Source organism: Thermobia domestica, chromosome 10, assembly GCF_964235325.1.
Source record: "Thermobia domestica chromosome 10, izTheDome1.hap1.1, whole genome shotgun sequence".
In the NCBI taxonomy this organism is placed as follows: Eukaryota; Metazoa; Arthropoda; class Insecta; order Zygentoma; family Lepismatidae; genus Thermobia; species Thermobia domestica.
The window spans coordinates 193,757,871-193,773,469 of NC_137463.1; the positions used below are offsets into that span (position 1 = coordinate 193,757,871).

The 15,599-nt window shown below is 35.2% G+C and overlaps 1 protein-coding gene across 1 annotated transcript; it reads left to right on the forward strand.

Annotated features, from left to right (window-relative positions):
- The first annotated feature begins 270 nt into the window (after positions 1 to 270).
- Positions 271 to 15,331, forward strand: LOC145662125 (uncharacterized). The gene is made up of 4 exons (XM_081727462.1): positions 271 to 418; positions 8,686 to 9,037; positions 11,965 to 12,201; positions 15,006 to 15,331. Exons 1-4 carry the CDS (start codon positions 401 to 403, stop codon positions 15,089 to 15,091), a joined length of 693 nt encoding a protein of 230 aa, XP_081583588.1. The 5' UTR covers positions 271 to 400; the 3' UTR covers positions 15,092 to 15,331.
- The last annotated feature ends 268 nt before the right edge of the window (positions 15,332 to 15,599 follow it).

A 15,599-nucleotide genomic window follows, 5' to 3' on the forward strand; every position in this document is an offset into this window, starting at 1 on the left:
GCTGTCGCGTTATTTCCTAGGTCATTCCCTTCTTTTGCCATCACTCACTTCTTGTAACATATGCAAGAAAAGAAGGATCTAACTGTTTCGAGTTCTCCAGTACAAGACACGAACAATTTGAACGCCTCAAAATGTCGTCAAAAGAAATAACGATGTTCACTTGTTTCTGTTCGAAGCATCCTTTGTGACAGTCACCACGCCTTCCATTGAGAACATTCTAAACACATGGACGAAGATGAACAACATGCATTCATTAAGCTGTTCAACTACAGTTAACTCATTCGATTTTTTAAAAAAAGATTTTTCCGTTGCTTGTCTGTCGTCAATATAAATATGTTTAGTTCACCTTCACAATTTTCGTAGTCTCAACTTTGTGACCGTTTTGGAAATACTCTGCAAGATGTCTCCAATCATATATGTAAGTATATCAACTTAACATTGGTACTTTGTGTATGTGTCAAAAATTGAACTTCATATTATGCAATTATTATTTTTATATATATTTATTATTTTATTTGTATGTGGCAGTTTTCCAAATTAATTTTAACAAAATTTAATTTAATTTTCTTTAAAAATTTACAAACAAAGGAAAATAGCTATTCTGAAATTTTGGTATTATCTATTATTCACAGTTATATTGTATTTACTAGGAGATATTTCTCTTACGTTGAAAGAAACGCAAATTTGTCTTCCAATCACTAGCGTCATTAAGAAAATGACTTGGGAAGAGAGAGGGGGAGTGGGGAGACTTCGATATAAGTAATTTTCACGTTTTCCAACAATATATTATTAAGGTATTGATTGAAATGGGAATACATTTCAAATTCAGGGGGTATTGCGTGCCTTGTTCTTCGTAAATGGCGCTCCTTCTTTCAATATAATTTAAAGTTTTGTCTATGAATATGAAAAGTCCCAGTAAATAGATTTCAGCGCTGATGAAAAGACCAGAGTATAATTAAAAATAATAGGTTCTGCCCTTCACACTAAAATTTCTCGTGCCAATTTCTTAAACTATATCGTATTGGTCTGCAGTTATTACTGAAACATTTATTTGTGAAATACGAACAAAATTTTAAGTAACTTTTGTTCCAAAAGAACTTAACCTCAAAAATAAACTACGCCTTGTGTATACTTTCATAAGTGATTTACTCAAGACGCCTAAAGTTATTCATGAAATATTTACGTACGAAATTTATATACAATCACCTGAGTCGTTTTTGAGAACATTGTCCGAAAAGATAGCCCCAACAGTAAAATACCCCCTTGTGATTACTTTCATGAAAAGTTATATAAGCACCATGATAAGGTTATTCATAAAATATTGATTTATGAAATATAAACAAAATTGCCTGAGTTGTTTTGAGAAAATCGTCCGAAAAGCAACTCACACCGAAAGTAAAATATCCATTATGGATTTCTTCATAAGAAGCGACTTATCCCATATTGTGGTGTTATTAATGAAACATTTATTTATAAGATATAAACAAAATACCGTGAGTTATTTTTGAGAATATTGTCTGAAGAAATCTCACCTCCAAGATTAAACGACATTTCGTGGATAGTTTCAGGACAAATAAGTTATGTCATACTGTCAAGTTATTAAAGGAAAGATTTACTTATAAAATATGAACAAAACTGCCTGAGTCATTTTTCAGAAAACCGTCGATATGTTGGTATGAACACGAGAAAAGGGAACAATCATTTATATCGTAACGAATAGACTAGCACAAACATGAAAAAAAAAAAAACTTACTTAATGAACATTTTATAAACACTCTTAAAAAATCTTGAAACAAGTTAAAATTTATATCGAGAACATTCTCAAAACTTGGGACAACCTGATTCACTGTGTATTCCAATTTTTGAAAACATATAATGGCAGTTTAGTATTTTTGTTTTAACATAATTGGTTGTATGCAAATGAAATTACTCATATGAATATTCGATCGTTATGTTTCAATTCATCATTGTCACAATTAGTAATTCTTATACAATCGTACATTTTTCGCACGATATTCTTTAATTGCGAAAAAAATTGACATCAAACAGTTCCTGCTTACGCCCATTTTTATTTATTTATTTCATTAGGAACAACACCAAACAGTATACCTACAAAAACAATGATGGTGATTGATGATTCTGAGTTTAACGTCTCGTTAAACAGCGTGGCTATATGAGGCGTGGATCTACTGATTAACGTACCATCCGAACCACGTGAGCTCCCGCCCCTACAAAAACAAGTAAACAAGATAGTTAACAATTATAACTAGTTGGATTCTAGAAATAAAAATAATAACAAGGATCTGTTAATCACAAACCCGGCGCTTAAGTCGCTATGTTACAATCACTTGTTTGGTCATTGCGAGCTTACAAGCAAGATAACACCAATTTCAATTTTATGCTCTAGATAAAATTTATATCCCAATTTTTTCATCACCCTTTGAGATCGAGGATTTGGCATTCATGAGTAAATTTATATCATTTTAATATAAATTACTTAAGATTAAACTCAAATGAAACCAGCATATCTTTTCTTACACGCATTAGTTACGTCAGGATACCACGATCTGCTACATCGTTGCCAAACTTTGTAGGTAGAAGGTTGTCATCTCGTCAAGGTGCTATTTAGGGGGATTGTCAATTAATCGAGAGGGTATACTTAAGGTAGACTAAATCCAGAAGGGGTTTACAATTGAAGAATTCACGGGAAGAACGATGAAAGTCAATTTTAAGGACTTTTTTAAAAATTTTATTTTGTGAATCTAATCAGTAGAGGGGAGCATGAAGTTTCTGGACGTATATTCATTTGTCACAGAAAAGCGTTGAATCCCAAGTAAAGATGCTCTAAAACGCATGTAACCTATTTCCAATGTACCGTTTGAAATTTGCAACAGCTGATTTACCAGAAGGAGGAAAATGTGGCATTCATCGTTATTTCCGCGTACTTTCTTAAAATTCAACGTTCGTAAAATGTCAATAAAACAACTTGCTTTTGCAACATCCAACGAACAAACCAAACATTTTTTCTCTCTTTCGGTTCCAAACGTTTGTCTTCTTGGTTCCAAACACTACTGCTGCTACATGAAAAAAGCATCTTCTTGTACTCTTTCTCTTCCAGCTTATGAGGGTGGGGTGGGGGTGGATCGACATTTTTGATGATTCGCTTCCATCTTTCTCAGTCGCAAACATTATCCTCTATTAACGCCTTTTCTTCGAAGTCCGAAGTCATAAATATATCCATCTTCTTTTTGGTCTTCCTCTTCCTAGTTTTCAGTCTACTTCAATTTTCCCCATTCTCTCCCCGACAAAAACCTCATTTTTTCTTTTAGTATCAATTTTTTCTCTTGTACTTTTTTTCGACATCCCGGCCTCTTTCACGCTCTCATTCTTTCGTTTATGATTATGATCTTATCCAAGCTGGTAACATCACATATCCATATGAGATTTTCATTTGGGCCAGATCTAGTTTCTGCTTTTGCACCTTCTTGATTTCCCACTCCGAAGTTTCTGCTCCATACAATATTGCGAGTCTCACTATGATCTTGTAGGTTCGTTCTTTCACCTTGACACTTAGGCCTACCCTTCTATCACAAAGTATACCAAAAGTTTTCTTCCAGTTCATCCATTCTACCTTAATTCTCAATTTCCGCAACTAAATTCCCATCCTTATCCAGCTGAAAATGACGAGTTTGTGAAAAATATTTAAAATGATTGTTGTTTCCCTTCTTTTCTATAGCATTACAGCAATATCTTTCAGTAGCTGTAATTACAAGTTCCCGCAATTACACGATTTAAGCAATGGTGCAAACTTCAGCAATGTTTATCATATCTCCGGAACGGTTTGAGATATCGAAGTGCTGTAACGGTAAAATAATTTACACATCCATTACAAACCATACAAGTAACTAGATATGATACTTACCTCAGCATTTTTTCGAAGTAAAGGTTTTTTTAAAAAAAATATTTAAATTTTCAACCCGTACTAACTTCGTTCCTATTCATTCGAAACAAGTCATATACCACGATCATAGTATCCAACACTAAAGTACTTTCGATGTGCATTATCCTGTGCATCTCCGTTATGCTGTATTTGCGTTAAACGCTTCCGAACTTTGGATGTTTGTGATCCTACATCATCCTTAGTTTTCAACACTGATTAACAAAATTGATATTTTAAGTTTACGTTTGACACGCTGGTTTGAAATATGTAATCATCTGACGTAGTGTCATTTGAAAAAATATCACTTTATATTGGGTAGGCAGCACTGTTTGTTCAATCTTCCTGTTTAATACATATATAGATATCTCCCTCCTTATACTTGTTTCGTGCAAAGTTTTGATTTTCTCTCTCTTTTGGTTTGTCCGTTGTACCGGATAGTGATGATAAATTGACCACCCTGTAGTAGACGTTGCAATGATCATGGGATCTACCGTACTCGGGTCAAGACTTCATTTAGGAACTAATATGTACGATATCCAATAATACATGTTTCAGAATCATGCGGTACTTCCGCAAAAATTTGTATAGAGGCAGTTTGACTATGGACGTATAGTTTGAAGTCCCACCAACTACCTCTATCCAAAATGTTGCGGAAGTACAGCAGGATTCTGAAACATGGATGTTTGGATAGGGCACATAATACTTACTAAATAAAGTATTGACCCGACTACGGTGGAGGCCATAGTATTGGAGCTATGGAGCTTTAAATTTTCATTTTTTTTCATGTTTTCGGCAGCCTATAACTCCGAAAAGAAGCATTTGTGCACCCAGATTGGTCTATACTTTTCGTCTTACCTTGGTGTCAGGAATCACCTCCCAAATGTTGTCGGTGTTGTTTTGAAACACCCTGTATAGATAGATAGATATAGATACATACAAGCGTTATATAGCCAGAAAGCGCACTATTGCTTGTGCCAAATTCAGGTATTCTATATAAAAGAGGGCACAATCACAAAAACATTATATCAACGTTATAAGTCACGGCATCAATGTACGAGACAAATCGATATTCTCATTCATTAGCCTGCCATTTAATTTCTTGACCTGATGTCGAAGGTTACCTACGAGACAAGAGTTGAGGCTGTCTCGTCTTGAAAATATATCGTGAAAGTGATGTTCCATTTCGGAAAGAATGTGTGTGTGTGTTTCTATTGGAAGAGCACTGTCTCGTCACAAAAAAATTCTGACTCGTCTCGTCTCGTGGACACCACCACTATTATCCTCAACTTCTTTCGCTTGGCGTGGCGATATCAAAGTTCCAGCGTTCCTAATGTAAATTCGTTCAAAAGTTGTTCTTTGCAAAATGCTTCAAGAAAGAAAATGCATTCGGAGATATCTACGAAATTTCCTATTCTATTCAGAATGCAATGCTTTCGTGAGATTATGTGTTTAGTTGCCGCTATTAAAATGATGACACAAATTGCTGCAATAAATACATACAGACCATACGCAAAATCCCAAAATGAAAGCTGTAACATTTTGAGGAAGGTTGGTTAGTTGCAGTTAAAGCGTCCCTTTCAGTACCGAGGCTATTCTTGGCGTAGACCTACAGTTTAAGGTGAAATGGAGCTACTATAATGCGTTGACATTTCAAGACTATCAGTGTGAATCGAATCCCTAATTCCGTGCATAATAGATATGTGCATTAGTCATTACGCCAGCGGCTGAAGCTTTGGAGGTATTAATATTAGAAAACAAATAAGTAAATTTATTATAGTATCTGTAAATACCCATTGTTGCCAGGTTTTAATTCACAACCTGGATCAAAAGAGAAAATAAGATTGTCCTTATTCCATTCCCCGAGAATTTATCATCTGCTTTTTTGCAAAGCTGAAATAACAAGTATTTAACGTTGGTTGCATATATGTAGTGCGTTCTTAAAGGTTTGCCTACGTTTTCGCATACATTTTGATCCCTCAGAAATCTTTCTGGCATGAAAATCGGAACAACGGCTTCGTACGTGATTAGACGTGATGAAGACCTATGTGTATACAACATTTGGTGGCTCTAGGTGATTCCTGTGTATGTAAAGAACTTATGAAAATTACAAACATTATTTTATTAGTATTAAACAACTTATGTAAACAACACAGTTTGATTCAGTCAGATGAAACATAGCTTTACATCAGTGGTTCCCAACCTTTTTTGTCTGACGACACACTTTACTGTTTCGTCAGACAAAAAAGGTTGGGAACCACTGATGAAGTTTCACGATATCACGACATACTTACTTCAATCTCTAGTATCAGTAATACAAATTATAGTAATGTTAAACTACAGTATAAGTTTCTATGAAGTAGTGACTCTATAATACTGAGCATTGTTCCAACCACTGGAGGTGCAGACTAACATTCAACATTAATTTTAAGTAATTACGAGGGTGGGCTGATAAGTTCTAGGCCCGACCCAGAAGGACTTGAGCTGCAGGCATGAAAGTGTGAGGCTATTCAACATAGTCCCCTCGAAGGTCAACACACTTGGTACTTCGATGTTGCAACTTCTCCAACCCCTCAAAAAAAATCTCAAGTTCTGCAAAAAAAAAAAAAAAAAAAAAAACTGTTCCGCAGCTGTTATCACCTCCTCATCACTGTAAAATTTCTGTCCTTTCAGTGCTGTTTTGAGTTTTGGAAACAGATAATAATCAGAAGGGGCAAGATCTGGCGAGTAAGGTGGGTGGTCAATGTACTGAAACCCTAGGTCCCTCAGAAAATCCATTGTTCTGCCAGCCTTGTGGACGGGAGCATTGTCCTGCAAGAACAAGACACCTCGTGTCAACTTTCCCCGGCTCTTTTCTTTAATAGCATCCTTTACCTTAGCCAGCAGACTGCAGTAATACTCTGCAGTTATGGTTTGGACCTTTACAAGGTATCTAAGAGCAAAACACCATCCTTATCCCAGAATATCGAGGCAAGCACCTTCACTGCGGACTTTTGTGCTTTGAATTTTTTGGGCCTTGGAGATCCTGAGTGGCGCCACTCGCATGACTGCTGTTTGGTTTCCGGATCAAAGTAATGCAACCACGTTTCATCCTGGGTAACAAGCCGATTCAAAAAATCGACCTTGGAGTTCTCAAAATGCCGTAAAATCACCTGCGATGATCTTACACGTTCGCGTTTCTGATCCACGTTCAACTTGCTTGCGCATGTCCAACTGATCATGGATTATTGACCCAACACGTTCTTTGGATATGTGCACTTTGTCAGCTATCTCCTGAAGCGAAATCCGTCTGTTGCTTAAAATCAGGTCATGAATCTGGTCCACTTTTTCCGGAGTTGACACTGACACTGGCCTGCCGCACCTGTCACCATCTTCTGTTGAAAATTCACCACGCTTGAAGTTCGCACACCATTTCTTCACATTGGAGTATGAAGGGCACTATGCACCCAATGTGTCTAGCATGCAACCATGGATTTCCTTGGGCGACTTCTGTTGCAGGAAGAAGAACTTCATTACACCTCGCAACTCCTCTTTGGTGAATTGACATCTGGCTCCGCCATGGTTCATTCAATTACCTGTAAAATAAAAACCGTTCATGGTAGAATCGTGAAATTTGGTACTTAAACATATAAAAGATCAGCATTTCACATGACATCAATTACATCAGAGTATTACATTCGGAAGGAGGTCGGGCCGAGAACTTATCAGCAGACATTCGTATTAAATGTTTCATGTTTTCTAAATTCTAAAATTTTGCGACACGCCTTATGGAATTGCGTGACATACCGGTTGGGAACCACTGGCTTACATCACGGTTTAAAATCAAATTGCGAAGTAGTTATCCAATTTACATCAATAGAAGCTCTATCCCTTTCCCTATGCCCGTCATAATTCTACCACGACTATCGTGGTTGTTGAAAAAGCATACATTGCATTTCAGAATTACAGAAACTTCTGGAATGAATAAAAAAAAAAAAAAAAAAAACGAAGTCAATGCTCTTATAATTATATACTGTATTAGCTACATCAGCAACATAGGTAATCGAACAGAGGCTTAATATGTATCATAGCGCTACAAGGAATAACTACCTGAATTATAAGAATATATTTGATATCGTGCAAAAATAAATAAATAAAAGTAAAGAATCTGTGTTATAATTTAGAAATATGTATTTGTATCTCACAAGGGCAACTACAATTACCAAAAACGTTCACTTCATGTCATAATCTGATAGCTTCATATTTTAATATTCATAGTATGTATATTTATGACAAAATTGTAATAGCTGTAGCAATGCAATTGGAGCTTCTAAGAGTGTAGAATAAAATGATACTCTTAAAAACCTCTATTAATATATTATGCAAATGTGATTAGCTACTGTAACTGTAATTAGGCTTACACTGTGAATTGATCTGTTTCTACCGGCTATACCAAATTTTTGTGTGTGTATATATATAAACACTGAGGCCAGCTCTCCCAAAGGACTACGCCCAGTGAACAAACGCTACAAACCTACAAATAAACATAAAAAATTTCCACTCTCTATGACTATTTTAGTTGCATTATGTTGAATTCTTTAACAATAGTTTATACTTGTATTAAAGCAATTAAAAGTGTTAGGTCAAATGTGCGTTTGTGCTAAACACCAAGCTCGGGAAAAAAGTTCTGATGTTAATACTAATACTGTTCAAAATAATTATATTGTTATAAAATGTTGATTTGTTTAATTTTTAATTGTTTCTTTCAGTTATTATCAGCTGCTCTCTTCCTAGTAACGTTTCCTTCCAAAGGCTGTGGGAAAGACACAAACGAAATTCATCAGAAAGAAAATGTAAAACACTCATCAAGTCCGGGTGTTAGTGAGACTTTGGAAGACGATGGAGTGGTCATAAGAACGTTACCTGAATTCTTGCTCCCTTCAGGGAACATTGGAGACAATTTCCAAGGCTCTGGTTTCGGAACTTCCACTGTTCGTCTCATACCAGGCACTGGTACTGGTCTGGGTGTTCGACTTGGATTCAATAGACCGGGAATACTGTTTCAGAACTCGGTGGATGGAACTGGATTAACCCAAAAGCCATTAGCAAATTTATTTCCAGGTAAGATCACGTTACATTTGGTCTTGCAATTTTTTATCCATCAGAAATATTACATTGCAAGATTTTTTAGTGAAGTGAAGAACGAAGCGCAATAATTTATCATTACTATTATTGAATAACGATTATAGGATATTGTTTATTGTTATCCTCGGTAGTAGGACAATATTACTTTAGATGCATCTTGATTTTTATTTAACAAGTTACATAGAGAAGAGGTTTCAAATAATATTTATAGTAATTATAAAATTTTACAATATTACGCCTGTCATGGAGGAAGACCTCCATACACGAACTTCTTATGTATTGCTTCTTAGCATAATTAACGAAGTACTTACAGGAAGGTTGGATTTTTGTACAGGCTGAGGTCCATTACTGACAAGATCCAAAGGTTGACTTACGACGCTTTTTCTGACTGATCCAATGACTGACCAAATAGCTCCCCTTGTTTACCATTTTTTTAGTTTATATATCCTGTTTTTGGCTTCTCACCTGTATACAGTTCCTTATTTTGTTTTTGTGTTTTTGACATTTTCACTTTCAATTTTAAATTTCACTTCCTTGAAAGTGCGTTTGCCGAACCTCAGCCTGTGTTTCTTTTATTTTTAATCTTAAAAGTTTTTAATATACATTGAAGAATTGAAATTACATTACACATATAAGTGACGTCCCTTATATGTATGAGTTATATTTTGAGGGGAATTTATTAACCACCCCCTTAACCTATATTGAGTATCGTCCTTTCAGATCTGTCTTAGTCTTCATCTGTGTACTAAATTTCAGCTTGATGGACAGTATTGTTTGCTGCAGCGAAGCTACGTTCATCATTTCCTGAAAAGATACTGATTGCAATTGGGTCAATCATATTGTGCTGTAGATATTAACGAAACATTTTCTTTCAAAGTACCAGTAAAATTATGAGGTGTTATCAGAAAAGTTTGCTCTATGAAAACTCATCCCCAAAGGTAAATTACTCCTTGTGGATGTTCCATAATAAGAAATGACTTATGACATTATTACTGAAAACATTTATAATACGTAAAATATGAACAAAATCGTCTAGATCATTTTTTAAAAATCATTTAAGGAAACTGACCTCCAAGAATAAACTAAATCTCGTATATTTTTTCAGGACAAATGAGTGATGCCATATTACGAGGTTTTTAATAAAATATTTATTTATGAAATATGAACTGAATCGACTGCGATCTTTTTGAGAAAATCATCCGAGAAGAACTCACTCCCAAAAGTTAACTACGTATATTTTCCATTATATAGGGCAATATAGGAATGAGGCATTGTAACATACAGTATATCGTTCAACTCAACAACAAAAAAGAACATTTTGATATATGACATGTAGGTGGCACCATCTATGTATGAATTATATATATATATATATATATATATATATATATATATATATATATATATATATATATATATATATATATATATAGATAGATAGATAGATAGATATAGATATATGTGTGTGTGTGTGTGTGTGTATTAACAATGCTCTTAACCTATATTAAGTAGCATCCTTTTGGACCTATCCCTTCTTAGGCTCGATCGGGTGAGTACTTTATGCTGCAGCGAAGTGTAATTGTTACATTTGTCATTCCCTGGGAAGATTCTCGTTGCAGTCGAATCAAGTATACAGCGGGAAGCAATTTTCTTATATGAATTTAGCCTCGGGTGAATAGGTTCTACCTCGGTCCACTTTTATCTAGTAAAACCGGAATTGGTACAAATTCACTACCATTTCAGCCTCCAATATTGATCCCACTGAGTTAAGGCGGTAGTAGAAGGCGATATACAGGATGGTCCAAAAAAAAAGATGATCCCTTACAACCTCTTATAAAATGAAAGTGAGTGTAGATAACTGGAATTTGTAATTGTAGAGACACATTAGGTCAAAGAGGCATCTTTATGGTACGGGCCAGGTGAATGGCTACCATTTTGAATCTCTCTCAAAAAGTTTAAATGGGAACTTGGTCATATGATGTATAAAACAGGGTTCGAATTTTAAGAGAAACTGAATGTGTAATTACATTGAACATAACTGTAATAACTGTAAAATTGTAATCACATAAAACTCAGATTGTCTCTTACAAAATCTGCTCAATTTGCTAGCCGTATTACACTAGACATGTTTGCAGACCTGTCTGCCAAGCTGTGCGAACACGAGCAATGTCTCACGTGTGATTTGTGCATATGCATTCTATATCCTTTGCTCTAGATAATCGAGATCCCTAATCTTTTAATCATATACAATTGCTTTTAAGTGAAACCACAAGTAAAAGTATAATGGTATAAATTAGGTGATCTGGCAAACCATTCCACTAGTCCACGTCTACCAATCCATCAACCAGGAAGTTGTTCATCCAGACACTGACGAACCGGCAGCCCATAATGAAATGGCGCCCCATTATGTTGGTAAAACAAGGGACAGCAGCCATCCAGGGTCGATACTGAGGAAAGAATGGGTTGTTCTAACATGTTCAAGTAACGGTCTTCAATTGAAGTACCAAGGATAACAAATGGACCAATGATATGTGTTTCAGAGTTCACTGCTCATACTATATTTTCCCTGCAGCAACCATTTTACACGGATCTGTCTGAGATTATCCGCAGACTAGTAGCATAGATTTTGTTTGTTTACCTCACCTGTAACATAAATATCTGCTCCATTGGTGAGTAGAATTTGCATTGCAAAGTTGAGGTTCTCCACTGCCTATCCACAAAATTGTTCCACTGGCCACTCACAAAATTTTACTCTCCGATTCGAGTCATCCAAGAAAAGATACCACCATGTAGAATAAAACTACGCTTATACAATCTTTACATTGTCTTTTACTTGAATTTCAAATTAGCGGTTATACTTTCCTGAGTCATTATTCATGAGTTAATGTATTTGTTCGTTTCAGGCATATTTAACCGTTTCCCGCTCTTCAACAAACCTATTCCACAACGACCTCAACAAGACACCCCGTCATTTTTCGACGGAGGTGTCAGAGGAATATCAGTTATGCAAGGCGGTATCCCTGGATACTTTGGATATCCTCCTGCTCCCAGCACTCCTGATGTTGGTGCTACGCCCAGATATCCTTTGCCGTTAGGTTACAACAGCAACATTCATTATTCTCAGTATGGATCATATTATGGTAAGTCATCCTATTAACATTTAGTATGTATTACATTATTTAGTTCAAGTTAACATATTTTTGTTACATTTGGAAACACGATAGCTTAGTTGTACAACGCTCACTTTCAACACGAGGGATTCTTAGTTTGACCTGTGAGTTTCTGGTGAATCAGTTTTGTATCTGTGGAATTTCTCATTGTTCTCGCGTTTCCTGTAACATTTTGGTTCCACATGCTTCCATAATCATTTAGAATTTATACGTATATATTTAGAATTTATGTTCTTCACCCTACTGGTATATTAATTTAACGTTAAACGACATACCAATTCCATTTAATTTTAATTTCTTGTTCACAGCTTATCACAGTATGGAAAAACTCTTTCACGGTTGGCATTCATTCACTTTGCTATTCGTTGCAAAAGTGCCTTCCATTAAGAGCCTTCTTCAATGTCGAAAAAGAAAAGGAAGAGGAAATCGCTGAGCGTGAAAGCGGAGAAAGGAAAATGTTTATGTAACCTGACTTTTGACTCGTTTAATAAACGTATGATTAAAGCGCTGGAATTCAGTGGTGTGTCAAATTCTGTTGAAGGTACACAACATTTCGAATACAATGGTATCAGTTAGGATCTAACCTAATTAGTCGGCCCCTGCCTTAATTCTGCAATATTATTAGAATTCAACCATATACTAATCGGTAGATCTTACTGAAATGAACAAAATGATATGCGTGAATGTAAGAAACTCATGCGTAGTTTTCGAGAAACTAGAAGAAGAAACTTTTCTTAAAAACCTAAAAAGATGACGCTATACAAGAATCATGTCACTTATTTAGGTAAAACTGATACTGAAATGTACCCACTTTAAGCTTTTCAATATACTAGCAAGATGACAATAGATAGGATGGTTGATCAGATAACATATGGTTCAAAGTCATGATTAACTCTTAAAATTTTAATTTCAGTTTTAACTAAAAATATTGACCAGATATATATGTAATTTATTAGTCGATACATCAAATCGAGCTTTAAACAAGATAACACGTTTCAGATTAAATTCTCACATGTAGTTATTGAGAATATCGAAAGTAACTAAAAAGTATGCCGTTAATTGCCAACAATAAGTTTGTCAGGTCTTTATTATGCTGGAAGAAATTATTATTTACTTAGGTGCTGTATATGTACTATTAACTAGTAACCTATATAGTGTTAAAGAACTAAAGGAATGTAAGAAAATTTACATTCGTGCTCTAGGATTTATATCTACTGTAAGTATACAAGGGTGAATCAAAATATAATGTCTCCTATGGCATAAAATTTATTAGGATTGGGAATTAGATTTCTGGGCTGTCGGCATCTAAGGTCATTTAGCCTGTCACGTATATGAGGGATGATGTCCCTCGGCGAGCACACTATCCGATGAAAGGAAGCGGCCTGGGACCATTGCTTTTAGGTACTATCCCGGCATTCGCCTTGTGTGAATGAGGGAAACCCTTGAAAAACCTCATTCTAAATGGCTGGCCTGAAAAATAACTGTTACACTTTTTCGACCGAGTGCACCCACCGGAAATCGAACCCAGGACCGCTCGCACCAAAGCGTTAGAGACTATACTGAGAAAAATCCGCTCTCCGGACAGCGGTATATTGTACAAATATAGACCTACGGAACGGAGCATACGTTATTCTTATGCTACATAGGCAGTGCAATTAGATGTTAAATCATGCTGTTGCAGGATGTCTGATATCTAACAGTATTCCTTATACTACATACATATATGTATGTTACCTTGGTCAGCTATATGTTGTATACGTCCATTTATATGTGAGTTCCTGATAGCCTACAGCATATTGTTTCATACGTAAACTACGTATAGGTGGAACACTTATACGGAAAGTATTATAAAACATGCGTTTTCAGTTATACGTCTGCTGTGCGTTAAGTCCAAAAACTACAGGAATTACGCATGCAATCTACATTTTTAAGTACGCTCTTATAATTTTTTCTCAGTATACACCATGTGGGGACACTCATAAAAATTTATTAATGAACACATAACAGCAAAAGGTATTACAGATCATATTCTCTACTGTCCTCTACAGAAAACTACCTTTCAACATAGTCTCCATGATTTAGAACACATTCGCGCCATCGTTGAACACACACATCAAAATCATTTTAGAAAAATTCAGTGGTTTACTTCTTGACCTATGATTTTTAAGCTGTTTTAACTTCATCTAAATCATTGAGTCTATGACTTTGTGATATCTCAAGTCGTTTTCCTTAGGCAGAGACATACGAGATGGTCGATACATGAGCAACATTCTGAACGCGCTCGTCTCCTCGAATCAATTCATCAACACCCTCGATTTGAATATATGACTAATGTTGTCGGCCAGCCGGTTCTCGGTTTATCTGCAATTTCTGTTTCTCCGTTTCTAAACATTTTCACCCAATACCACACACTGCTGACGTTCATTACAGCGTCCCCATAAACATTTTACAAGCGATTATGGATTTCCTTAGATGGACAACCTTCTTTTCCCAGAAATTCAATAATTACTCTTTCTTTTAGCTTCAGATCCCTAGTTTTAATCACTCTCAAAAGAAAAGACTACATTAGCAGAGTAAGGTTACTTCTATAATATCATGCATAGATAATACAGTAGCTGTAGTAGAAACAAAATTGTAGTGATGGAGGCATTACTTTTTTTAATCCATCCTCATACATGTAAAAATTCTAAAATTTGCATTTGTTTCATTGGTATCTTCTTTTAAGCATATTTACTAGTTACTCTTTTACGTACATTTTTTTTATTGTTTTACAGACTTTCCAGACATGACAAAGTTTGGCACACCGACGGATCAACTTTTTATGGGACTAACGAATCACCGAAGAAGTCATTCTCCTTGATTCTTATTATGGAAATCATCAAACAATTTTCATTCTTGAAAACCAAAACTTAAATTAAAAATAAGTTATGTGCCAACCTTGTTCAAAATTCTTGCCGTAGGCTATTTATTTATTTATTTATTTATTTATTTATTTATTTATTTGCATCTTCATTTCTTCAACGCTGTTTCTTTTCTATGTCTACTAATTGGACATAATTTGTTAAGGAAATCAATAAAATTAATAAATTTATTACTTTATCAGAACATTTACTTGTGTTATTTTTTGTTGTATTATATCCTGTCTGATTTGTATGAATATACACTAGTCTATCACATATATGAAGTAATAACGAATTCTGCACTTGCATGTATGTATCTGTCCTGCTTTGAGGTAATATTTATTCTTTAGCTTCAAGATTATACCGTAATATACATGTAGGCATATTTAGAAAATTAAATATTCATATTTTTCATAATCTCAACTAAGGTTTCATACCTTCAAGTGCTGATCTAGGTCCCAATTACCT

Bases quoted from the DNA above. Each gene is read 5' to 3' on its own strand.
- LOC145662125 (XM_081727462.1), top strand. The intron at 9,038-11,964 runs GTAAGATCACGT...TGTTCGTTTCAG, and splicing joins ATTAGCAAATTTATTTCCAG to GCATATTTAACCGTTTCCCG. The intron at 12,202-15,005 runs GTAAGTCATCCT...ATTGTTTTACAG, and splicing joins TCAGTATGGATCATATTATG to ACTTTCCAGACATGACAAAG.